The 27,037-nt window shown below is 30.7% G+C and overlaps 5 protein-coding genes across 12 annotated transcripts in view; 1 reads left to right on the forward strand and 4 right to left on the reverse strand.

Moving 5' to 3' along the window:
* Positions 1-13,637, forward strand: part of LOC105226983 (odorant receptor 13a) — an 18,937-nt gene extending 5,300 nt beyond the window's left edge. The window contains exons 1-6 of one of the 3 annotated variants that reach the window (XM_011206127.4): positions 8,580-9,235; positions 9,325-9,798; positions 9,872-9,971; positions 10,291-10,398; positions 13,058-13,273; positions 13,374-13,637. In XM_011206127.4, coding sequence (XP_011204429.2) covers positions 8,874-9,235; positions 9,325-9,798; positions 9,872-9,971; positions 10,291-10,398; positions 13,058-13,273; positions 13,374-13,439 — 1,326 coding nt within the window. In that variant the 5' untranslated portion in view covers positions 8,580-8,873 and the 3' untranslated portion in view covers positions 13,440-13,637. Of the gene's footprint in view, positions 1-8,579; positions 9,236-9,324; positions 9,799-9,871; positions 9,972-10,290; positions 10,399-13,057; positions 13,274-13,373 lie in introns of those variants that run through there. The other 2 variants (XM_049455588.1, XM_049455589.1) reach the window with 2 other exon arrangements.
* LOC105226927 (UPF0415 protein C7orf25 homolog) lies at positions 12,965-15,282 on the reverse strand. The gene is made up of 6 exons (XM_011206061.4): positions 15,032-15,282; positions 14,734-14,923; positions 14,532-14,668; positions 14,189-14,471; positions 13,862-14,133; positions 12,965-13,790 (listed from the first exon to the last, which is right to left on the reverse strand). The coding sequence occupies exons 1-6, from the start codon at positions 15,188-15,190 to the stop codon at positions 13,710-13,712; spliced, it is 1,122 nt and encodes a 373-aa protein (XP_011204363.2). The 5' UTR covers positions 15,191-15,282; the 3' UTR covers positions 12,965-13,709.
* A 311-nt stretch (positions 15,283-15,593) lies between these two features.
* Positions 15,594-18,269, reverse strand: LOC105226926 (probable arginine--tRNA ligase, cytoplasmic). Its single transcript, XM_011206060.4, has 5 exons — positions 18,074-18,269; positions 17,864-18,004; positions 17,420-17,802; positions 17,035-17,364; positions 15,594-16,841 (listed from the first exon to the last, which is right to left on the reverse strand). Exons 1-5 carry the CDS (start codon positions 18,113-18,115, stop codon positions 15,689-15,691), a joined length of 2,049 nt encoding a protein of 682 aa, XP_011204362.2. The 5' UTR covers positions 18,116-18,269; the 3' UTR covers positions 15,594-15,688.
* Positions 18,270-18,418: 149 nt separating this feature from the next.
* LOC105226925 (uncharacterized) lies at positions 18,419-19,340 on the reverse strand. The gene is made up of 2 exons (XM_011206059.4): positions 19,137-19,340; positions 18,419-19,067 (listed from the first exon to the last, which is right to left on the reverse strand). Exons 1-2 carry the CDS (start codon positions 19,171-19,173, stop codon positions 18,637-18,639), a joined length of 468 nt encoding a protein of 155 aa, XP_011204361.2. The 5' UTR covers positions 19,174-19,340; the 3' UTR covers positions 18,419-18,636.
* Positions 19,341-20,006: 666 nt separating this feature from the next.
* The window catches only part of LOC105226928 (nuclear factor of activated T-cells 5), a 40,898-nt gene continuing 33,867 nt past the window's right edge, over positions 20,007-27,037 (reverse strand). For all 6 annotated transcript variants that reach the window (XM_019990565.3, XM_049455590.1, XM_011206062.4 and 3 more), the window contains 3 exons: positions 25,218-26,976; positions 24,891-25,135; positions 20,007-23,796 (listed from right to left, as the gene is read on the reverse strand). In XM_019990565.3, the coding sequence (XP_019846124.2) occupies positions 23,792-23,796; positions 24,891-25,135; positions 25,218-26,976 (2,009 nt within the window). In that variant the 3' untranslated portion in view covers positions 20,007-23,791. The remainder of the gene's footprint in view (positions 23,797-24,890; positions 25,136-25,217; positions 26,977-27,037) is intronic.

The following is a 27,037-nucleotide window of genomic DNA, read 5'->3' on the forward strand; positions in this document are numbered from 1 at the left end:
AAACCAAAAGATAAATAATTAAAAAAAAAAACAAAAGGGAAACCCAACAACAAATTTATACAGCAACAGTTATGTAAGTGGGTAAGATACGAGTTAAGTGTAGGATGCTAAGGGAACTTAGATGGGTTTTTTTTTAACCCCCCAGTTGCCGACCGGTGATCCCTCGTGCGGAACGGTTATAAATAATATTTATATTATAACAGCAATGATATTATATACTATACTTTATAATATCTAAACACTTATAGAATTCTAGTGTATGTATGACATGTAATTGTAGATATAATATTTCATATTAATAAAAGTCGATGAGACATTACAAAAAAGAGAGGGCCGAGAGCAAGAGTTTTAGATATGCGATGAAGAAGAATGCGCAAGCAATTTTAAAGTAAAAACAATGTAACGGGGGCATATGGTAACGGTAAATGCAAATTGACAAATGTCCAAAATTCTCTAACTAACTGCTGAAATAACCCGGTGTTGTGTGACAGTTGGAAGAACGTGGAAAGTAAGTAGTGGTGGAAGGAATGCTAAGAAGGGTGGATGAGGGAGTAAAGGTGGCGTGTTGAGGTGAAAATTGAATTTAGATATTTGCGTTATTTCCTTCCATTTTCATTCAGTTGTTATTTGCGTAAAGTGTTTTGCCTAGCTAAATTTTTACATTTAAATTTAACATTTAAAATATATAAAATATATATATCTACGAATTTACCGGAGTTTTTACAATCGAGCTGTATGTGTATTGATGATTGTTTGATTGCATTGTCTGCTTTATAATGCTATGCCGCTGCGAAACAAAAGCGTGAGATGCAAATTTTAAAACAAAAGGAAAAATAACAAAAAATAAAAATAAAAAAAAAACGGAAACACAACAGCGGTCAATAGTGAATGCGAAAAGGGATTATAGAAAATGCAGAATATGTAATAAAAGGCAAATGAGAAGCATGAAAACCGTTATGTATGTATTTAGTATAGAATTTGCGCTGGCAACTGTTTTGTGTAGCTGATTTATATAAATATATATTATATGTATGTATGTAATTAAAAGTGTTATTTGTAAATTCTGTTAAATCGACGTTTTTTTCGGATGCAAAAACAACAACAAAAAATGAAACAAAAAAGCAACACTAAAGCAATTCTCGCAGCATGTCTTTCACATATACACATACATACATACAAAAGCATGCACACGGTTGGGTGTACATATGTATGCGTGTCATATGCAAAGAAATTATTAAGCAAATTAAAATATTACAAATAAAAAACAAAAAATAATAATAAAATATTATAGAAATACAAAGCATACTAGCCACGGGTAATAAAATGCAGCCGCGTCAAACAACAAAAAAAAATTATGTAACAAAAAAATATGGCACACACACATACACTCAATGGAAAATTTACAATATGATGCATAAAACACATCAATGCTCTATATATGTACATATGTATGTGTTTTGCATTATAAAAAATCAGGAACTTACCAAACAGTAAAATAAAAGCGTAAAACAAAAACAATAAAGTAAAATGCATTATTAAAAACAATAAAGCAAAATGCATAATTTAAAACAATTGAACAAAATTATATATATTATATTACAAATCAAATAAACAATAGTCAAAAATGCTAATTTAGTGTTCATTGCCGTGTTTATAGTTACCAACATCAAAATAATTTTTATGAAAAAACAAAACATGCGTAAAAGATTGCATACAAACAGAAAAACTAACAGTTATGTGGAAAACTTGTAAAAAAAAATATTTGAAAAAATTTTATTATTACTTTACTTTTATTGTCTAATTAATTTTGCCCTGTTCAAAACTTGAAATAACGAAACAAAAAGCTTTTGTTCTTACAAATACTATAAATTCTTTGAGAGTTTGCTTGCCCATTAGTATTTTGGTGAATATTAAGGGCTTACATGGGTTTACGGGTTTCAAAAAGTTTGTTTCATTGTCTTATTAAATTCTACAACATCTCTAGAATATTGTATTGTTTTCTAGTTGATGGCCAAGTTTAAAATATTTTTTTCAAACAAATTCAGTGAACCAATAAAAAATTCTAATAAAATACTTAATTTTCTTATTAAAAAAAATATGAAAAATGCTGTTTTTATCCCAGGAAGCCTATGTAACCCCTTAACTACGCATCAATTTCCATTTTTTTTTTCTAGTTATATCGATAGGCTTTAATTTTCGAGCTTGAAATTATCCATCAAAATCAGAAGTATCATAAAAGTCATTTCAATCTCGACGAAAATTAGAAAGAAGTCGAAAGAAGAAGAAGTGGTTATTTCAACAACAATTTATATGTATATTAGGGTACAACAATAAAAAATTTACTTATTTATTAAACCTATCCCCGAAAATGTCTCCATTTGATGTAAAAAAGACCAGTATCGCTCAGCTCTAAAGGATCGGGCTTAGTTTCTCATATAATTTACTAATTATATTCTAAAAATTGAGCCTTTGAGCATTCATAAAGTCTGTGGCAAAATAAGATTATATTTACCGGAAGCCAAGTTACAGCCACTTAAAAATTACTAAATTTGAAAATTTGGGAAGGGAATTTTTTAGATGAAATAAGATCAACTGAGATGGTGGGAATCAAAAACAAAATTTTAAGAAAAATTGGAACACCCTAATATATATTTTAACGTGTATTTTCAATAAACTATATATGTATAAAAATTTACTCAAATTGCTGAAAAGGCCTACAAAGCTTCTCGTCTCGCTCTTCAACTATTCAGAAAATCCCTTAAAAAAATTAGCTAAGACAACAAGATTTCTAAAAAAAAAAAGACTCCAACTAACTATATTCCTTGAATATTTTTCCACATTTTCTATTAATGAAAGTTGAAGGCAAGACTTTTTGAAAATAATAACGCTTCACCTACTCTTATTAGAGCGGAATAAGGATACAATATACCTAAGATCGCGATGCAATCCTCGCATATTTAACTTACAACGGAATTTTGGGATACTACATACCTTTGGCATCCTTTTCAGTCACTCATTGGATCCAGTCTAAGAAATGTATCTGTATTATTCTGTAGACAATATTATTTCCGTATATTGAATTTGTCGATGGTTTCGTGAGCAATATGAGGTGATATTTTTCTGAAACTAAAATAAATGAAAACCTTAAACCATATTCTTAATAAACTTCCTTTTTCTTGCTAATTCCAATTAATTTTTCGTAATTTAACTTTTTGAGAGAAATTCTCACAAACCTTTTACTGTCTTACTAATTTTACTATTGTCAAAAAAGCTGAGAAATAAATGTAAATCGAATTGCAATCAGCTGTTGGAAAGTAAAATAATAATAAACAATAAAATTTAACTGAGAGAGCACAACTCATGAATATAAATAAATTCGAAATGTGACATTATTTCTTCCATTTAAATTGATTTCATGAAGTCTTCTCTTCTTAAACATGCTTAAGACGGTTTCAAACGAAAAATCATCTATATGTATCTTTCTCAATTCTACGCAAGATTTAAAAAATATTTTTGCAGCATAAAAATACCGTTTCCGTTAATATTGTCAAAAATTCCTATTTCCGATTGCTGTTTTTAAATCCAACGCTGTAAATTGGTAATAAAAAACGTAAAGAATTCAAACTCCGCGCGCAAAAAATTATAAAAATCACAAAGCTTTCACACCAAAAGTTATTTTTTTTTTTTCAATTATTTCAATCTCACGCTCTCGCTCCATGCGGAAGTTCAAGCACCCCCTTTTCTCAACTTTTATATTACTACATACAAACTTAGATGGGATTTTTATTCGAAATTACTCGGTCGCAACTCCAACCTCTGACTGATTAGTTTAATTGCTGTATATTTTATGATATCCCAAGCTTTGACTCGTTTCTTATATATTTATGTATGTATGTATTTTTGTTTTGTTTTACCATAAGATATACTATATACTTAATTTAAAGTTCATTGCCAAGTAATTTATGTACATGCAAACTCGTTCATTTGTATGTGCATTTGTTTGTATGTATTTTTGTTAAATTGTAAGATAATTATTATTTTTATCGTCGTTGTCTTCATTTATGTCCCACTTCCTATTTTATGTATGTATGTAAATTTTTAAATGTATAGCAAGTAGTAAATCTGTTAAAATATGTAAAATTTTATTATATGGAAAAAATGGCAAACTTATTGACTAAATAAATAAATGAATATGTAAATCAAAATTGTAAAATATATTAAATTTAATGAAAAAATATAAAAATAATTGTTTTTGTTTAATTTGTGGTATTTTATATTAGAAAAATTTAGTGATTATATTTTTAAATATTTTTATCTCAACATTTATTTTGTTTTTTATTTAGTTTCTATTAGAAAAAAATTAATATTTTGTTCGATTATTTTTTAATATTTTTACTTAAACATTTTTTAATTGTATGTTTTATTATTTTATTGCAAATTATTATTTGTTTAATTTCTAATTTTTTCTATTAGAAAAATTTGGTATTTATTTATAGTTTTGTATTTTTTTAATATTTTATATTTTAACATCTATTTTTTTATTTTGTTTTAATTTTATTTGTTATTACTTTTGCGAATATTTTTTATTTTTTAAATATTTTTATTTAAATATATTTATTTTGTTTCCTATTAGAAAAAATTTAATAATTTTTCGGTTTTATATTTTTTCTACAATTTTGTATTTGTAGCATTTCATTTAAACCATTTTTATATTGTGTGTTTTTATTATGGAAAAATTATTTTTGTTTAATTTCTGATATTTAATATTAGAAAATATGTTTATTTTTTATATTTTTTTATTAATTATTTTTTCAATATTTTTATTTAAGAATTACATTTTTTATATTTTTTCTATTTGAAGAATGTCATAAATTTATTTTTTTCGATTATATTTTAATATTTTAATGTAAACATTTTTTTTAAATTATAATATATATATATATTTTTTTTTTTCATTTATGAGTTTTATGAAGTATTTCATGTTCGATTTTAAGTGTAAAATAATATTTATTTATTCGTTAATTTTTTTTTTATCTTAAAATAATGTTTTTTTGTTATTTTTTTGACATTTTTTATTGCTTTCGCTTTATTGTCTTTTTCTTATTAACTTTTTGTTAAATATTCCATTGTCAGTTAAATAATTGTTAAATATTTAATTTCCGAAAATTTGTATTGAAATATTTTGTTGTTTTTTAATTTTATTTATTGTGTTTATTGTTTTTTTTTGTTTGTTATTGATTTTTTTGTTAAATATCCCATTGATGATTTTCTGTGGTTTTATTTAATCTAATTTTTTGTTTTTTTTTTTTGAGTTTTTTAAATATATTTATTTATGTAAATTTATTATTTTTGTTTTATGAGACTGGATTATTTTGCATTAGTTTAAAAAAATTTTGTAATTCTTTGTTATGTAATATTAATATAATTTTTTTTAACATTTCAAACTTTATAAACTTCAAAAAATATTTCCTCTGATTTTAACAGGGGAGGACTCATGTGTTTTATGTATTTTATGAAAAGTAAATTATTTGAGTTTATGGACTTTATAATATGACTTTATTAATTAGTTTTAAAATTTAAAATTTATTTATTTTTGTATATTTAATTTTTTTGAAAAAAATAATTTTTAATTTAATTAAATTAAAAAAAATATTTAATTAAAAAATTAAATTAAATTAATTAAAAAAAAATATTTAATTAAACAATTAAATTAAATTAATTAAAAAATATTTAATTAAAAAAAATTTAATTTAATTTAATTTAAAAAAATAATTTTTAATTAAAAAATAATAAAATTATTATTTTATTAAAAAATATAATTTTTTTAAGTTATAATTTATTATTTCTCTATATTTTCTAAATGCAATGCTAAGTATTAATGAAAAAAAATATTAAAAATTGTGAGATTCTTATGCTTATAGGTGTATTAGTATGTTAGTAAGAAAATTATATTAAAAATTAAATATTTAAATATACTATGTAATGGTTTTTACCGAGTTGTTAAATGTATTTCGAATTTAATTATTTTTTGATTTCCTATGAACTATGACAAATATTTATGTAAATTCACAAAAAAATAATATTACAAAAAAAAAAACAAATAAAAATGCAAACAAGGTTTATGTAGATGTTTACTAGAACGTTTAAGTATTCCGATCTAAAGAAGCCGTTGGTGCTAACCCAGAAGCGAGCTAGCACCTTAGTGGAGAATAGTAGGTAAATATATACATATACTTATATATATATAAATATATAGTATAGTACATAATATACGAGTATATAAATACTTATGTTATAATTTAATTAAAGCAACTATGATGATAATAAATACATATGCACATGCATATATATATATAGTATATGGTATATGATATACATAAGTGAATATCTAGAGTGATGAAACTGTGTTTGTAATATTTCTTTTCAATACAAATGATTTGGCAACACTGTACGCAAAGTACAAGGAAATAAGGTTTACTTAGCGTAGTTTTTTTCTTCCCCTTCTAATAAAATGATTAAGTATTAAATTATTACAAAAAAAAAAACAGAGAAAATCAATGCAAAAAAACGGAACAGACAAAAGCCACAACAAAAAAGAAAAGAACACAAAAAAAAGCTCGAGCAAAGTGTGTAAACTTACGCAAAGCAACATGTAAATGTCACTTAATTTAATGAATACGATTAAATTAAATGAAGAAACAATAAACGTGATCATAAGCATAGAATAAATTAAACTTAAATACAAAAATCAATAAATGCAAGCATTGTTTTATTTGGAATTTTTTAGCTTAAGATCAAATTTGACCCGGACTGACGAAAACTGGAAACCAATTCTTATGTTCGTGTGAAGATTTTATTTCGATAAGTCAATTAGTGAGTATGTGATAGCTGTTTATTGACGAGGTGAAAGATTTGTCTGATGATTTTTATAGTATAGTAGTTCAATGGACTCTCACTTTCAAAGTCAGAAAAAAAGTTCACAGGGAACCAAATGTGGTGATTACTATAGCTGTGCGCTCACTCTCGTTTCGAGTGTTTTAGATTGGCGAAAGCTTTTTAGCGTGTGCCTTTGAGCTTTAGCGCATAATAACGGAAAGCTTTTTAAAAAGGGAATGAAAGTTCCTGAAGTTGTTAAAGTTCAGGTCAAAGGTTCAGGTTGGAGCTGTGAAAGTTCAAGTATTTGTCTATCCTAACCTCGATTGCATACTGAAACAACCAAAAATAATGGCAAAAGCTTTAAATTCACAACAAAGTAAAAAAGAAAATTGTAGAATAGAATCTGGAAAAAGTTTTTAAATAAATTTTTCTGTCAAAATTTTTTAATTTGTGGTTCTAATTAAATCTTAAGATGTCGCAACGTTGTTTTAAAATATACTTCTGTAAAAATAATATGATAATAACGAACAAGAATTTCTCTAAAACATTCTTATTCTTATCCGAACTTTCTTATACCAATATAAAATAAAGAGCTACATATATCCGATTGTGTCTTAAAGAGGTGGCAACCCCCCACAAAATATTTAAACTCTAAAATTTCTAAAACATTCGATATATTTTTAATGAACTTAAAATAATAATTTAATAATTCATTTTATTGATTTTTATGTTAGGTGGCAACCCGCTTCAAAAATATTTTCATATCTGAGCTTTCTCAAGCCTTTTTTTCTATATTTATATTAACTTACCTTAGACATTTGATTTTTTTTTTACTTTTCAAATAGGTGGCAACGTTCTTCAAAAATGTTTTCAACTTTAAGCTTTATAAAATCTTTTCTTTGCATACTTTTATAGAATTTACTTTACACATTTTATTTTATGGAATTTGACAACCCTCTACAAAAATATTTTCCCTTTAAGCTATCTTAAATATTCTTGTTTGAAAGTGTATCATATTTTGTTGATTGTTTAAATATGTAGATGGCTACTTCAATAAAGTATTTTCCAATTTAATCTTTCTTAAACCTTTCACTTTTATACTAATTTACCTTACAATTTTTTTCATTGAATTTTGTTAAAAGTGGCAACACTCCTCAATTTTTTTTTTAACTTTTAGCTATTTTAAATATTTTCAATTTGATAGCGTATTAAAATTTTTCTTATTTCATACGCATAGCGCAAATTAAAATAGGTGGCAACACTCTTATAATTGTTTTTTTTCGAATATTATATAAATATTTGAAATACATATATTAAGTTTTTTAGTTAATTTTTTTTTGCTATTTTATACATTTTTTTAAGGTGGCAACCTTATTCAATTTTTTTCCCGCCACTTTAGGCTGTTTAAAATATTTTCTATTTGATAGCGTATTACATTTTTCTTATCTCATATACGCATAGTAAATTAAAATAGGTGGCAACTCTCTTATACGATTTTTTTCGATAATATTCGAAATATATTAAGTTTTTTAAATAAAAAAATATTTTTTTTAAGCTTTGGAACCACATATTTGTCCCTCTGTTCATATTTTTCATGGCCTTTCAAAAAGCAGTATAAAAAATAGACAGTTAAATTGTTAACTTTTCCACGCCCATCAGGGGCAATCAGTATTTATTTATTATGGATACTGAACAAAATTATTGACAGTTTAGAAATTCAGCTAACATTTAAATTGCACATCACCCAAATGAATGGCCACACAAAATCGAATAATTAAAAATGCCGTTTGTGCGGCCGTCTCACGTGATTGACAGTTAAAAGAGAAATGCTATGTCCTTTACACGCCCACAGCAATTTAATTGCCGAAAAGGCAGCCGCCCCATCCCTATAAATACCAGGAAATGCCGATTGATTGCCAGTTTTTAGTGTTTATTTGCCTAATAGACGTCATAAAAAGAGGATCGCTGATAAAAAAAAAAAATCAAGAGTCTTTAAGATGTTATTCAATCCGAAACCGTCGAAGGATCCAAAAAACTTCAGATTTCCCTTACAATGCATCTGGTTAAAATTGAACGGTTCGTGGCCACTGAAACCCAAAGTGACTGGTGAGTTTCAGAAATACTTGCGTTTGCTGTACAGCATTTGGGCCTGGTATGTGGTGGCCATGGTTGGCATAACCATCGGTTTTCAGAGCGCATTCCTGCTCAAATCCTTCGGCAATATAATGGTCACCACGGAGAATGGTTGCACCACATTTATGGGTGTGTTGAACTTTGTGCGTTTGCTGCATTTGCGACTGCATCAACGGGACTTTCAACAATTGTTAGCACAATTCGTAAAGGATATCTGGATTACGAGGTACATGAGAGTGAGGAGTGTAAAGTCAATGCAAGGAGAAAGAGTTAAGTGTAGGAAATTAATATTTTTACTGTACTTTTTCACCACAGCTCCTCCCACCCCACCGTTGAGCGCGCTTGTGCCCGCAACATGCGTGTCTTTCAAGTGATTTCGGTGCTCCAGTCCAGCCTCATTACCATGTACTGTATTCTGCCCTTGGTGGAACTTTATATGCTAACGTTGAATGTGGAACCCGATGTCTTGGATAGCATGCCGAAGCCATTTCCTTATAAAATGTTATTCCCTTACGACGCAAATCATGGCTGGCGTTATGCGCTCACCTATTTATTCACCGCTTGGGCCGGTGTTTGTGTGGTGACCACACTCTTTGCTGAGGATTCGCTATTTGGCTTCTTTGTATCCTACACTTGTGGCCAGTTTCGCATACTACACACGCAAATCGATAATATTATACCTGATTCGTATGCAGCGACGCGAGCTGGGCGTGGCACAGAGGTGGTCTTCCAACGGGAATGCATTCGACGTCTGGATAAAATCGCCAACAAACATTGTGTATTATTTAAGTGAGCTAATGCAGTAGGAAAACTGGAAAAGTCAGAACGAAAGTTTTAATTTTTTCTTGTATACCATTTTCAGTTTCGTCAGTCGCATGGAAGAGTTCTTCAGTCCAATTTTATTGGTGAATTTCTTGATTTCATCGGTTCTAATTTGCATGGTAGGCTTTCAATTGGTGACGGTGAGTACTGAACAGATTGGCGGAAATCGATTTTTAAAATAAAGTTAAAATAAATTTTAGGTTAAAAAGGTTACTTTTAAGAAATTAGTATTTAAATCTTTTTAAATATTATTTTCGTAATTTTTTGAAATTTTTTTTTAATACTTTTTTTTAATATTTTTTTTAATATTTTTTTAATACTCTTTTCTTAATATTTTTTTCAAATATTTTTTTATTATTATTTTCTAATTTTTTTTTAAGATTTATGTAATTAAATTTTTTTACCTTTCATCTATCAAATTTGTATATTCTTATAATAATTCAATATAATTTTTTTCAGGGTCAAAACATGTTCATTGGTGATTACGTAAAGTTTTTGGTTTACATTCTCTCATCGCTCTCTCAATTATTTGTCCTTTGCTGGAATGGTGACAATATAATTCAAAACGTTTGTATTGAATATAACAATTAATATTTTAATATAATTATTTAATTTTTTAATGGGGATCCTTTTCGAGATTTCCTAATTTTTTTAAGAAAAAACAAAGAAACTTTAAATTTAATGGAAAATATTTTTTATAATTCGAAAGAAAAAATAATCTATCAAAAAAGCTATTGAAAAAGTGTCTCCACTTGGATCACCCGGTATGATCTATCCGAGATCAGCATTCGGCTTTTTTTTCTTTGTAAGCTTATGCCTCTGCAAATTTTCATTATTTTTTTTTATTTCAAATCAGGTGGCAACATCTTGCAATCTCACGCACATTTTTATAAGGATCTACTTTCTAAGCCCAAAATTAATATTTTTTCTGTTACAAGAGACTAACTTTTTAGAAATTTGAAAAGGCTGGCAACACCATCAAATCGAAACATAAGTCTAAGAAAATTTTTAAAGCGTGTGCAGTATATGTAATTTTTTTCAAAAACTTTTTTCCAAAAAAAATATTTTTGTACATTATTAGCAGTTGGCAACCTTATAAAATAATATATTTACAATATAAATTGCTTAAATATATTTAAATATATTTTTTAAATTTTCAAAATTTCTTTTTAGAAATTTGAAAAGGCTGGCAACGCCATCAAAATTTTTACCGAAACATAAGTCTAAGAAAATTTTTAAAGCGCATGTGCAGTACAATATTAACATTTTTTTTTTAAGAAAAATATTTTTTTACATTATTAGCAGTTGGTAACCCTGCAGACTAGTATAATTACAATATAAATTGTTTAAATATTTTTTATTTGATACCTAAATTAAAATGTATAAATTTTCCAATATATTCCAAAATAATGTAATTTTAAATTTTCCAATTGAAATTTAAAGTAGTGGCAACCCCATTCATTTATATTATATTGTTTTAAATTTTCAACTACATTTCAAATTAATGTAGTTTAAAAATTTTCAATTGAAATTTGAATTTTTTATTTTTATTTTTTTGGTAAGGGTGGCAACACTATTAATTGCTTCACGAAAATTCAAACCTTTGTAATCGTTTTAGGTACGTATGTAATAAATATTTTTTCGAAGCAAATTTTTTTTAATGTTTAACAGATGGCAACATCACTAAATAGTATTTTTATAAACAAGATACTATACTATAAATGCTGTTTGTTTCATACCTACATATGTGTGTTATATCTTTTCTTTTATTTTAAGTAATTAGCAATTTTTTAATTGATGTTTTATTTTCTACAACATATTTGGTTTTAATGAGGATGGCAACTCCATTTACATTTTTACATAAAGCCAAGCATTCGAAAACTTTTAAAGTGTGTGCCGTTTATTTTTTTTAATATTTTGCAAAGAATTTTTTTAATACATTTTTAGCAGATCGCAACCCTATAGGAGTACTTTTTTAACAAATTTAAGTTTAAACCCTTTCATTTGATATATATTTTACTTTTTATTAATTATACCAATTAGAAATTTTTCAACTGAAATTTATCTCCCCAGCTTCAAAATCTTCGAATTTTTAAATTGTTATTGTCTTTCTTATTTATATTTTCTTTCTTCAAATTTTTTTTTGCTTTTGTCTTTCTTATTTTTATATTATATTTCATTAAAATTTTCATTGACTAACTATAAGCCTATGTTCTATATAAAATTTACGTGGCAACCCTTTATTTTTTTAATTTTAATTGCATATAATTTTAAAAATTTTCAATAATTTTAACAGCAGTATTTTTATATAAATATACATATATTCTACTAAAAAATCAGATGGCAACCCTTTATTTATTTATTTTAACAATTCTGAATAAGACAAAAATACAAATTTTGCAAAAAAAAATAATTTTGACATAATTTTAATATTTCCATATTTTTACCTGGCAACCTTGTTTAGAATAACTTATTTTTATTACCTTTGAAACATATTTTTTTACAAAAGAACTTATCATATTTTCAATTTAACTTTGAAATAATATTTTTTTAATTTTAAAAGATTTTTTTTTATAAAAAATTTAAATTTTTTTTTTTTATGAAATATGCAGTGAATATTATTTCAGAAAATTATAAATTTTTTCAATGGCCGATTAAAAATTAAAAAAAAATATTTTAATAAAAATTTTATATTTTAATAAAATTTTTGCTTTATATTTTGTCAAAGTTATTTTATATAAATTGAGTTATATACATCCCTAAATAAAATAAAATTGTTAAAAAAAGGCAAAGAAATTAAATTAAAACAATGCCCACCCCTAATTCAGCAGCACAATAAATTTAACGCAGATTGTCAATTCACAAATTCTACTAGGCGCACAGAATTGCGCAGAAAGTGACTGCAACATTTGTTGCTGGCAACATTGTATCCCGCAACATTTATGTTAATGTCAACATTATCTTGCAACATATGTTGCTGACAACATTGTCTCCCGCAACATGTATGTTGCTGGCAACATTGTTTTCACCAACATTTATGTTGCTGGCAACATCAAATTATATACATGTTGCTTTAGCGAAGAAGAAATGTAGAAAGATGCACGAATTTAGTAAACAAACGCAAAAATAATAATTTTTATTAAAATTTCCGATTTATTAGTGTTCATAATTTTAAATAAATATATATTTATAACAATTATACTAATTTCTATTCGAATCACTGCAGTCGCTTGAGATGGCCAACCACTTGTATGCCTGCAACTGGGAGAGTAGTGTGAAAGTAGCTGCCGATGAAGAAAAAAAGGAATCCTTTCCAATAGTTTCTTATTCCACCAGTGCCGCTTTTCGCAAGAATTTGCAATTCATGATTATGCGCAGTCAACGACAGACATGCATAACGGCGATGAAGTTCTCAATATTGTCGCTGAACAGCTTCTCCGGCGTACGTATACATACTTATAATTTATAATACATTATAAACAGTATGCTTAAATAAATGGTATATTGTATATAATATAATTACATAACATTTATCGTTTCAGTTAATCAGTTCGTCGATGAGCTATTTCGCACTCTTGCAAAGTTTCTATGAGAACGAAGAAAACTAAGCAGTGGCAGTGGCTTCGTCTGCAGCAAGCATATGCGCTTTGGAACACTTTTGTTGTACAACTTGGCTGTGCGTTATATGTATGCTTACACCTACATAACATATTTAAATTCACTTTATACAATTATTTTGTCACATAAGTTTAACAATAATAAATTAGCTAAATTTACACAATAAAAATGGTTTAGAAATATGCAAATATTTGTTTGTGATTTCGTTAACTATATACGAGCATCAATCAACAACCAAGTTATATTGCCGAAATTGGGAATCATTGTATGGGTGTGGCAGTTGACTCTTTAGCTTCTGTTAAGGCTCTGGCTTGGTGCGTAAACACTGGCACATTGATGCCCTGAGAAACAAAAGTAATTTGTTAACATTATAGGAGAAGGCACAAATATTTACATTTTTTCTGAATCTCACCTGCATTTTCGCTGAGCGTACGAATGCTTTATTTGAGGTCACAGTCACCGCTTTCATTTGCATGCCGAAGGCGAAAATCTTCAAGCTCCTCTCATTTATTTTACCACTAAATTTAATCACAGCTAATTCATCAGGCACCGTAGTCACATCGGGCAAAACTTCCACAATTTGCATTAATTCCGCCGCACGTTTGTGCTCTTGCGGACCCGCCAACAAAGAGATAATCTCTTCGAATGATTTGTATGCTGTTTCGCAACAAATGAGACGTTTGCCTTAGAATTAAGCAAAAATTAGCTATTATTCATATTATTATAGCTTCTATTCTACCTTTAAATAGATTATCCAAGACAGGCTTTAATGGTGTCTGGCGCTCCTTTTCCGCCTGCTCGGTAAGTATGCCCTCACTGAATTGCCAATTACAGCTGCCATTGCACACGTTGCTTATATACGCCAATAGCGTAGTTATATCTATATTTAATGTGCTCACACTAGAAATGTCCGCACTCTCATTGCTTTCGGAGGGTTCCGCAATTGATGCAATTTCAACGCCGATTTCTTGCAGTTCTACAAGTAGCGTGTTATCAATGGTTTGGCTGAAATAGAAAACCACCTAAGCGTTGTGTTTAATCATCGGCATATAAAAGGAAAATAGAAAAGCATGCATACATACTCTGGGTGGCTTGAACATGCATAAGTGTTGGGCGCTGGCATCTACATACTCCTCTGCTTGGTCCAGTATGCTACGCGCTCCATAACTGGCCTCACCTTTTGCCGCATCAGCCAAAGATTTGGAATTACGTGCAATGGCTGTAATGATTTATTGAATATTAATTCAAAAATAGGTTTGGATTATATTTAAAATTTCCAACCACCTTTTATCCATTTCAAACCATTCTCACAAACAATATCTACACGTAGTGGATTACTGCGCCCTTCCACTGGAAATCCACAATCGAGATGTATCACATCCTGCTGTAATTTCAATATTTGCACAAGGAAATCGTAGTGTGTAAGATTGCTACATTGAACGTGATTTATCTTTAGCTTTTCGTTTTTAATAACCTGCAAAAGTTTAAAAGCTCACTAGTATATTTGGGTATTTGCTAAACATTTTTTATGATATCCAATTAAGATAATTTAAAGCAAACCATGAATGATCTATATCTTTACCTTCTGCAGAAACTTCACTTCTTGACTGATTTTTCGTTGAATTTTATCAACACCATTTATTTGCCTGTATTCCTCTAATTGTGAGATTAACTCATAACCAAGCTCTATTTTTTCGTTGGCACGTTCAACAAGATCCTCGAAAGGAATTTCCTTATCCATATTGGAGTTAATTGGTGCAAGCTTTAACAGGTGAAAAAATAAATACAATATGAACAGCTGATGCAGTCACAACAACGTCAGCCTTGACAGCTGAAGCAGAGAACGTAAATTTTATACGGTCTATGGGTGAAGGAAACTGACACTGTTGCCAAACATACACTGAAAACTCGAAATAAATTAATACACAAAACATAATTTTAATAAAAAAAAAACAATCATTGAAAACTAGGAAAAACTGTATAGTAAACCTCAAATTAGTTAATTTAGTCGAAGTTCGAACATTAATTTTGAGGTTAGATTAGGTTTCGCACATTGATTTTATTGAAAATATTTAACTTGTAATACAAAAAATTTGATAGCATAATTCAAAACATTAAAACAAAGACTACTCGGTATTGATTTCTTTTTATTCATTTCGATTTTATCAAACGCTATGCTTTGTAAAAAATGTATACAGTAATAGAATATTACGCACATTAAAGTGAGTAATTAAATTTTTTAAATCTTTGAAACTGGTTTTAAGCCCAAAATATAGAAGCATTGCTTCAGTACCGCAGCCGTAGCCTCGCACAGCAAAATGCGGCCTCGATTGACCTTAACAATTTCGCCACTCTTATTTTTCTCAATACAGTAGCAATTGTCGTAGAATTCGGAGAACACAGTACAAATTTCATAACAGAATTCACAAAGCGTGTGCAACAGCAGGTCTTTTGAAATCTTGACCAGCACATCGGGGAATTTTAATAGTGTCTTCGCCAATTTCCATTCCTTTTCGTGTGCCAAATCAATAGCTGTGCCACTATCCAGTATTTTAGCAAGGTCGGAGAAGTCCTCGCCACAGTTACGTGAAATTGAGCATATGCGGGTAAATGCATATAGTAGATATACGGCCGTGTTGCCGCGATCCTCCAACATCTTGTCGAAGGAGAACACATATTCATTTGTACGATTGTGACTTAAATCGGCATACTTGATACAACCATAGGCTACAGATTCTTGTGCTGCTTTTAGTTCTTCTGGTGTAAGCACCTTATCACGCTCCTTTTCCAATAATTTATCTAGCGCACGTTTTAAACCTTCGTCCAAGAGATCAGACAGTTTCACTGTCTCACCGGAACGGGTCTTGAATTTTTTACCATCCTCTCCTAGCACGACGCCAAAGTTCACATGGTCAGCACGATGAATTTTCGGATTAAATATGCCCGCGCGTTCAGCAGCACGATAAATATTTTGCAAATGTGTGCTCTGACCAGAGTCTACAACATATATCAGCCATTCTGCTTTTTGTTCTTCCAAACGATAACGGATTGCAGCCATATCCGATGTGTCATAGGTGAAACCGCCATCAGACTTAACAATCGTTAAAGGTATGCCCGATGAGCTTTCGTCAGCCCACATAATTTTGCGACCATCGTCTTCCTCAAGTAGATTTTTCGACGCCAAATACTTGACAACTTCTATCATACGTGACTGATAGAAAGACTCGCCGATTGGTTCGAGTGTTACATCTAGGCGATCGTAGATTTTTTGGAACTCTTGACGTGAAACATCGCAAATTTGATTCCAGGCTTTTGTTGAATTTGCGTCACCACCTTGTAAAAGCACGACACAATTGTAGGCACGCTTTTTGAATGCTTCATCTTCGTCAAATCTGAGAAATGCAAACAAATGAAAAAATGATAAGTTATAATTATAATTAATTAGTTAATTGACAGAAAGGGATTTGATTTAAAAATATTAAAAGAATTTTATAAACTGTTCGCCTACTCTAATAATTGAATTAAAAATACTTTGATTACCAAATAAAAATATAACAAACAGTTATTATTCTTTATTGATCTCACCTCTTTTTCGATTCCTTATAGAAGGCTTGTAAGTCACCAATAGGTGGACTTTCGTTTAGGAAATTAGGAAAACGATCTTCCAAGTGCGCAATAAGCATACCAAATTGCGTACCCCAATCACCCAAATGATTGACTCGCAAAACATCGTGTCCCAGGAACTCGAGCAACCGACATATGGACTCACCAATAATCGTTGAACGCAAATGACCAACATGCATTTGTTTTGCTATATTGGGTGAAGAAAAGTCAACGAGTATGCGTTGCTTCCGGCAAGCCGGTGGGTTAACGCCTTTACGCAGAAGTGTATCAATAGCGCGCACTGCATAATCTCTGAAAAATAGAATTTTTAAAAATTTTGACAGTTAAACTATAGTGTCTCAAGTACTTTTGGAGGAATACGTTGATGAAACCTGCACCAGCTACCTCGGTTTTACCTACGAGTGGCGATTGTGCAACATTCTTAACAATTTCATTAGCTATATCCCTTGGTGATTTATTTACGCCAGCAGCTTTTAATGTCTTCGCAAGTGACATTGCACTGTTGCATTGATAATCACCAAATTTAGCAGCATTGGCATTCACCGGTGATATGATTGCTTGGGTACCGGCAAGCTCTGGGAATGCCAAAGCGATAGCATTTGTAAATAAATCCACTAGATGTTCAGTTATGGAAATCATTTCGTTTACTGCAACTGGTAATTCGGCAGGTTGATATTTTGTAGTCACTTCAGCAGCCGCACCTAAGGTATTTTTTTCTGCCGCAATAGCCTGAATTATTGAGCAAAATAATTTAGTGATGACACACTATTATTATATGATGAAATATAACCTTATTCAAAATCGCTAAACGGTGCTTGAGTTTTGTATTCTCGGTTTGCAACTTTACGTACTCTTCATCCTCTTCAAATTCCAGTCCCTCGCCACGTTTTGTTTTTTCTATTTCTGTGCGCAAATGGGCTGTTAGACGCTCCTACATAGGTAGGTGAAAAGTTAAGTCTCCACGTAAAGAATTTTATTCAATTTAATGTTCAACACAAACCATTTCACTGAGCGCAGCTGTTTCACTTTCTATCGAAGACATTTTGTGTCCTTGTTTATTCAAATATTATTAACTCCTTCAATAATATTAAACACAAATTATTGGCATACGAAAAACCTTACTCAAATAGCCACATGGAGCAAAAACAAAATTGTCAATGGCATGAAATAACTCAAAGCGCTATTTAAACAGCTGGTAAATCTCTCTCTCTGCTTTTGAACAGCTGTACTCATTCACAATTGCATATCAAGCTTTGAATAGCGTACCGAAACGCATTCTCATTATATTTTTCGGTACACTTATCGGCAGATAAAAAAGTTGGCAAACATTAATTTTCACAATTAGTTCATTTGTTAGCATTATGTTTTATTAAAAATTACCGTAAAGTTCTACAAATTTCGAGCTACACAGATAGAATTTTAAGGATTTTGTTTCAATTGAGATGTCTTATTTAAAATTTCATAAATATTTTAGATACATACAATTTTTTTTTTAATTTTATTGAAGTCGGCACTTTTGCCATCTTCGCTCACTTAAATAGCGATTATTTATTTCCATTAGCATTAAGGATTTCGAATTGCACTTAACCCTCTCGTTCGAAAAGCTGTCAACAAAGCCTCTTGGTATATTCTGTCAAGCATGTTATCACGATCATATTCCGGATTTCTAGACACTAATCGTCGTCTTTGAGCAAGAGGTGGGGAAATATTAGCGTTATTATCTGTATGACCGTCATTTTCAACGTTCCTAATGCTATTGCTACTGCTGGCACTGGAGATAGGTCTGTGAACATTATTTCCCATTACATCCGGTAGCCGTAGTCCATGCTGCCGTATTGCAGCATCAATTCCAGGTAACTCAGAATGTGCCCGATTCGGCAGTGTCAATAGGTGTGTTCGACCAGCTTCTATCCGTCTATTAATGAAATTATCACATTCACATTCGAATATGGCATTTCGTTGCCATAAACGTAATTCTTCCGTATTCATTTGAACTGTAAATAAATATACATATATATATGAAGTTTATTGAGTGGCCGTGTCTACTAGATATCGATATTTACAATTTGTTTCAGGTAGAGGTGCAAACAAAAAATCCATAATTTCCCTTAAAAGTAGCTTTAATATTTCATATATGTAGTGCTATAACTTTACACACATAATCTAAGTACGCAATTTTATATTTTAAAGGAATTTTAACAAATTAACTTCTGTATCTATTTCTGCTTTTTGTTTTTCTTTTCTGCTTCACTCACTTGACATTTATTATTGACAATTTCCTTAGAGATGTGAAACGAATTATTTGCTGTCATCGATTTACGACTTGAATTTTTTTTATTCGTGTTTAAACATATAAAACTTTTTATTAATTAAATTTTAATTTATTAAATCTATCCATATTTTTTATAAGTTTATTTATAAAAAATACTAAGTTTAAAATAGTTTGATAGCAATAAAACCATCCTGTCTTTTAAAGTAGAGCAAAAGTACAAAATAAAAATAATATAAGCTGGTTTATATTATGATAGAATCAGTAGCAATTGTTTATTTAAGTAGTTTATTTTAAATATTTATTTAAAAATATCTACGGACCACTAGAAGAATTAAAAGACAAATATTTTCATCACTTATTTATTTATCTGAAACCATCAATTTATGTATACAATAAACAATTATACAATCATCTCCTTAACACAACTTACTACTTATCTCAGTGTATAATATGTATAAAGAAATACAAAAACACTACAAGCCAACGCTTGATGTCCAGTAAGGTCTGTGTGGCGCTTCAGTTGGCCTTAATATTAGATTAAGTTGATACAAATTTTATCTTTTTATCCACAAGTTGCAAATATGCGTAGAGACGCTAGTCAAATAGTGGGTTAAAACACCAAAAAATATACATGTGTTCGTGTGTTTTTTCATTAAGTTTATTATTTATTAGTTTGTGTATATTTGAACTTTATTTATTTTTTTATTAAAACATTCGCTGTATACATTACAATTGTGAAATGTACTCGTTTGTAGTGTGTATGCATACGGCAAAATAACGACTTTTGAACAAAGAGTTAAAGTTAGATAGCTTAAGATATAGAATATGTACAATCTCTGTATAGATTGTTAATATGTGTATGTAAAACGCAATAAAATTCCATGCTTCACAACTAACAATTGATATACATACACTTGTATATTACGATGTGAGTTATTTCTCCAGCTTATTATTTCTTTTTTTGCAAATGCCCCCTGAAGCTTCAGTTTCTGCGCTAAAAATAGGAATAATATGTTAACAAGCTCTTTATTTTGAATTTAAAACGTGTCTGAATCATGTTTCTTTTCCTAAGTATATAACATGGCATTTTTTGATATCTTACAAATGTACAACTGTGAAAAAGATTGTATATTCTAATTCAAAGTTCTCGTTCCACAAAAAGGTCTCGTTTTTTTATAAAAAATATTCGTTCAAAAGTTTTACACAGTTAAAGTTATACATCGAACGGCATAAATAGTCACACAAGTGATTTATACGTTCAGTGTTGCTCATACGACATGGTGTACTATATCAATACAGTACATTTGATGCCATACTTTAACTGCGTATAACTTTAAAAGGAAGGTTTTCATGAAAAAATCATTCATACCTTTTATGTAGAGCGGAGGTTTTGGATTGAGAATATCACTTTTTCAAGGTTGTTTTAGAAATAAAAAATTTTTTGCAAAATATCAAAAAAATATGGGAAAAATAAAACGTTTTGGGCAGTATTTAGATTGAAAATAAAGCGCTTGTTAACGCTGAACCCTCATTTTTAGCGCAAAAGTAGAAATTTCAGGAGTGTGTTTAAAAAAAAATTACTTGGTAAATAACGTACACCCTTATAAAAGTATATTATTTATATACATGCATATATGTACATATACATATGTGCACGTAACTTCCATTTAATAATATAAGTCAGCGTTGTTCAATATTCTTTGTATTTTACTTTTCCTCTTAAATCATCCTTATTTAATGCATACCTAATTGAACATTCATTTACAGGATTTAAGGTTATGTTTAAATTTCTTGTTTTTGCAAACAAAAAAATGGAAGAATTCTGTTGGTAGAACATATTACGTATTTATTATTAATTGTAAACTAAATTTAGTGATGATTTCATGTTAAAAAAATTAAATAAAATTTAATTAAAAAAATTAAATTAAATGAAAAAATCAATAAAAAATAAAATAAATAAATGCCATTAAAATATAAGTAATGTATTAAATGTTGCTTGAAATATGGGTGGCAAAGTATTCTTCAAAAGGAAATCTAATCGTATGTTTGTTTTAAGTTATGCTAAGTTACAGTTGTTCAAATTTTAACATTTATTAGAAATTATTTATTTAACATTAATGTTTACAATAAACTTCACAATTTTTACTTTAAATTTTAATTTAGACAAGTTTGCGTTTTTTAACACAGATACATACACATATTCAGCACTGTATCACAATTAATAACCACATTAACAACTACGCACAATTTGCATTTCCATACAGTTGAATTTAATGATTTTTTTTTTTTAATTTTAGAAAAAATAATAATAGTAATGCTTGCCATTTCAAAAACTTAAAGAAATAGGAAAATAACAAAAATTAGTATTCATATTTTTTGGGGGATTTTTGAATTTTTTCGTTTCAAATACAGTAATTTGTTGTTTTACGCACAAACATGCCTACAACAAAAGTAAATGTATGAGTAGCTCTAACTCTCTTAACTCACGACAGTTTTACAAAAACAAAAAGTGTTATAATTTATAAACTGCTCAAAATACAACTTTGAAAATCTCTATGAGTGCCTTCCATATCATACTGTAATCTGCTTTTGCGAAACGCTTTAATCACTCAAAAACGCACATTAAAAGGTCCACTTATAATTTAAATCTTATATGTAATGCCTAAGCTATCAGTGTAACGCGAAAATAATTTTAATTAGGAAATAATTATATTAACGAACTATCAAAAAGTCTTTTTGCAATATTCTCTCAACTTTGTATAAATATTTTTTTTTTTAAGTTTTCATGCTTAAAAATTTTGCACCAAATTGTTTTGCTATAGTGAACGTTTTTTGTTTTTAGCAAGTTTTTTAGTTTTAGTTTTTAATTTTTTGTTTTTTAATTTTAATTAATATTTTTTAGTTTTATTTTTAATTTTAAATTTTTTTTAGTTTATTTTTAATATTTTTTATATATTTAATTGTAAGTGCACATAAAACGCAGGTCACTGTAAACATTTAATCCATTCAATAATTTAAGTGCGCACACTAGCCAAACAGCATACAAATTAGTTATTCTACAAAACAGTTATTTATATGTAGTAAACATGTATGCATTATTATTTTACTTCGAGCCCAATTGATTTAATGTTAAATATAATTTATTTTGTATAACTAAAAATTTCAACACTCATTTGCAAAAATTTTTAACCAACAATTTAGTGCAATTCAATAATTTAGCGTTCACTTTTCCACTTAACTGTAGCTTATTGACCATATTTGTAATGCAAATTCGTTTGCTTGCAAATTATTGTGTATATTTATAAGACTTATTCCATTGTTATTTATATAAATATTATTTCTGGTGATTTTTTGTAATTTTTTTTTTGTATATGTTTGTGTATATGTATAATTATTGTAATAAATGTATGAATCAGATACATAGTATAGACTTATACAAAAATACGTATTAGATACTATATTTCAAAGCTTGACATTGAAAACTCTATATATTATAAGGTTATATGTATAGTTTTAGTCTCGTGTATTTCTTTTTGTTGCAATACCGACGAGAGTAGTACAATTCAAATCATCAAGTTTTGTTATTTTAAGTTTAACAATAATAATAACAATAAGTGTTAGCTCAAATTTTCACTTGACCTATGGCAGTAATAAGTAATCCATTCATTATGCTGAGATAATTTTACTTATGTTTTTTTTATATTTATATGTTTTTTTGTTTGCAGTTTATGCTTTAAGCACCAGCGACTTGTTTTAGATTTTGTAACAAATCTCACAAATTTCAGAATCAGAAATTAGTAGAAATTCTCAAAAATGTTTGTACATTTTTTAGAAAAAATTAATTGCGTCACAATTATACAACTAGACACGCTTGTGCCTATAATATTTCATAAAATTTCACATTACTTCTTGTATTCGTTATGCACACATGATTATATAACAATTGCAAACGCATTGTACTTGTAGTTAAGGAAAATATGTATGTAGTTTTCCGCTAATAACGTTTGACATCAAATCAATTTTTTTTTTTGGCTCCATTCAACATTTAAACACGACGAAAAGTTTAAATTTAAGCTTTTCACGGTTTCACGGCCAACACAACAATGTTAATATTGACACAACATTTATTTGTGTGTATGTCTTTGTATGTATGCATGTTGTATAAATTATCTGTATGAATTGTAATGTTGTCAATTTATAGTTTAAGGTTGTTGTTGTTGTTTTAGCAGCTACCATAGCTGCCTCATAACTCCACCCATCCACACCACATTGCTTGTGTGTTACAATGAACAAACTGTCAATGCTTCCGGGCAACTAGCAAGCTGGCGCTAAAGCCATGTACCATTCTCTGCCTCCAATCAATGCCTCTGAATGCTATCAGCGGTGCACAAGAGTTGTACGCCACTCGTTCCTTCACTTGTCGATCAATCAACTAACACCATGTTTTTAGACTGCAAGTAAAATAACAAGAGAGATTTATGAGAAATGAATATATTTTTAAATAAATCGAAGTTCTTCTATAAGGCCATAAAGCCTTGTCGCACAGCTACATTAATTTGCCTTTTGTACAGCCGGATACTTTGTTAATAATATGCTAGATTAACAATCAGCTATTACACTTGTTAGTGTTCTTCATTTTGCATTTCTTTTTCTATTGTTGAAAATTGCTCAGCTGATTGCAATTTTATCAAAGCACATAACCAAATTTGCGGACTGGATTGGAATTTTCAGTGTGGACAACAACCCGCAGATTTGCATTCCAGTTTCAACTTGATTTCAATTGGATTAAGAATTAATGTAGTAAAACAAGTCACCATTAAAATAAAGCTAAACATCTTTTCTTGCAGGGATAAATAATTTAGAGATCCGTATATTACTAAAAATTTTTCTTCACATTTTTTTTTGGCTAGACATTGGAATATGGCTCAGTTTTATGGAACCCTAGTTACCAAATCTATTCTGTCGGTAAAAACAAATTTATACTTCTCGCCTTAGGGCATTTCCGATTGGATTCAAGGTTAAGTCTACCTCTATACACCAGTCCTTTAAAACGTGTGAGATAAGTTCGAAAAAATTAAAACAAAAAAAGAAAACGTTAACTTCGTTCGAAAAAAAGCAAATAAAAAATATTCCCATATGAAATTTTGATTTTGATCGGTTAGTTTGTATGGCAGCTATATGCTATAGTACTCCGATCTCAACAATATGTTCGAAGATTATAGGATTTTCATTGAAAATTATCTGTGCAAAGTTTCGTAAAGATACCTTGTCAAGTAAAAGCGTTTTGCTCACAAGGATTGGATTTTGATCGGTCTGCTTGTATTGAAGTCCGGTCCGATAAATTTGTTCGGGGATGTACTGTTGTTTTGGAAAAAATTCGTAAAGGTATCTTTGATCGATCAATTTGTTTGACAGCTATAGGCTATAATATACTAATATCGGGGGTTGCGACAATAAACAGCTTCCTGGAGAGAAACAAATCTCGTGGCAAACGTAACACAGGGTGTTCAGGGTATGCAAAAAAATCAAATCAAAAACCACTTACTTTGATCAAAAGTGCTTGGATTGATGTAGCTAAGCAAATCTTGATCCGACATGGTGGTCAACTCTTGCGGAAGAGGCACAGGTCCAACGGCAGCACCAGGCAGAATGCCGGCAGCTGGAGCGGTAGTTTGTTGCGTAACAACAGCGCCATTTGTGGTCACTGCAGCTGCGGCTACGGACTTTTGCATTGAGTTTTCGGTGGCCAAAGCGACAATGAGAGATTCCTGCGGTGCTGCTGTGGGGGGACTGCAAGGAAATGGGATATTAGATATTGATTGATCACAAGTAACTTAGGTGTATGCAGAGTGGTGAAATGACATATACTCACATGGCCAATGAGAATTGCGACTGAACCTCGCTGACAGCGGCTGCTGCCACTGCGGCCGAGGGCGGCGCGTCGGGATGATTTAAAAGCAAGTTCACCAAAGGACTGGTGCTGGCAGTGGTAGCAGCGGCGCCACCATTGATTAATGCTTGTGTCGGCTGATGTTGTTGTTGCTGTTGCGCTGCCGCTTGTTGGTGATGATGAAGGTGTTGCTGTTGTAATTGTTGCTGCTGTATTTGCTGTTGTTGTTGCTGAATTTGCTGTTGTTGCTGCTGTATTTGCTGATGTTGTTGCTGTATGTGCTGTTGTTGTTGCTGTTGAATTTGCTGATGTTGTTGTTGTATATGCTGTTGTTGTTGCTGTTTCTCCTGAGTCGATATCAGATCGGCAGCGGCTTTAATAATCAAATTACTAACGGCAGTCGACGTGGCCACCGTAACATCGGCCGGTTGATCAACAGTCTGCTCAACACTAGCCACATCATCCACCACCGCACCCGGTGCACTGGTCGGACTCATTATGATATTGCTGAGCGCAAGTGCCGCAACGGCAGCATGTTGTTGTGTTGGTTGCGGTTGCATGGCGATGTCATTCAAAATCGAATTGGCCATTGTGACTTGGTGTGGCGCCATAATATTCGGCACCACAGCCGTGGCAGCACCGTTAGCTGAACACAGTATCGTGGACGGCGAGACTGCGGGATTCATAATCATTTCCGTGGAAATGCCGCCTGTTGGATCCGTGACGGCAGTGGCATTTGGCGTGCCTTGTACGTTAACGGCCGCCTCGACCACAACATTCGGCGACACAGCCGCGTTCGGGCTGCCACCCAAAGCTGTAGGCAAGAGTTGTTGCATCGGCATGGCATTTAGTACAGCCGCCGGCTCTGAATTCAATATTATATCCTGTGTAATGGGTGAGTTATGCCCATTCAACGAGTTATTTGGTGAGACAGAGAGTGTGGCTGTGAGGCCAGTGTGTGGCGAAGAACCACTCGAACTGTTAGAATTCGAGGAGGAGTTGCTCGATATGGACAAGCTACGTTCGAGTACGGCTGGTGATTGCTGTTGCTGCATAATGTCACCGAATGGATGATCAATAACCGCACTGACAGCGCTATTAACACCACCGACGCCGCTGAATAGAGTTTCCTCTACAACAGCCGCCACAGTGGGATCATCTGCCACAGCTGTGGATTTGGTTAAATCTGTAATGAATTTGTCCACAGCGACAGCCTGTTGTTGTTGTGCCACAGCTTTAGCAATTTTAGTCTTCACGGCCAACTCTACGGCAGCCGCTACAGATGGCGGCGCTACGGCAGCTACTGGAAACGCCGACATGCTATTCGAATCGAACATCATCGCGTCCATACTATTCTTGTGATCGTAATGTGCGTGAAATTGCATGGCCGACGGACTAATAGGTGCGCCGCAATTAGCCATAACCACATCGGGCGCTTGTATGGCCTCGGCCAGTGAGCTTTGGGATGTCTCATCGATCAACTCAGTCTTGAGCGTGTCAGCGACGTTTAGGCGCACCAACTGCTGATCCGTCAACATGGGCGTGGCGGTGGGCAATGAAGGGCGACGCACACCCATCGGCATTTGCGTGGTAATTGGTGGTGGCATCATGCCGGAATCGATCTCCTGCTTCGTCTCTGTGCCGGCCGGCCAAAGCACAGCGCCAGCGCCACCACCAGCGCCCGTAGCACCACCCAGTGCGGGCGCCAAAGCGTTCGTTGTATCCATAAATGTGTTGGCATCTACAAATATACATAAAATTCCATTAATAACGCCCAGAGAGGGGGAAGAAGTGGCAGCATG

Source organism: Bactrocera dorsalis, chromosome 4 (assembly GCF_023373825.1).
Source record: "Bactrocera dorsalis isolate Fly_Bdor chromosome 4, ASM2337382v1, whole genome shotgun sequence".
NCBI classification, from domain to species: Eukaryota; Metazoa; Arthropoda; class Insecta; order Diptera; family Tephritidae; genus Bactrocera; species Bactrocera dorsalis.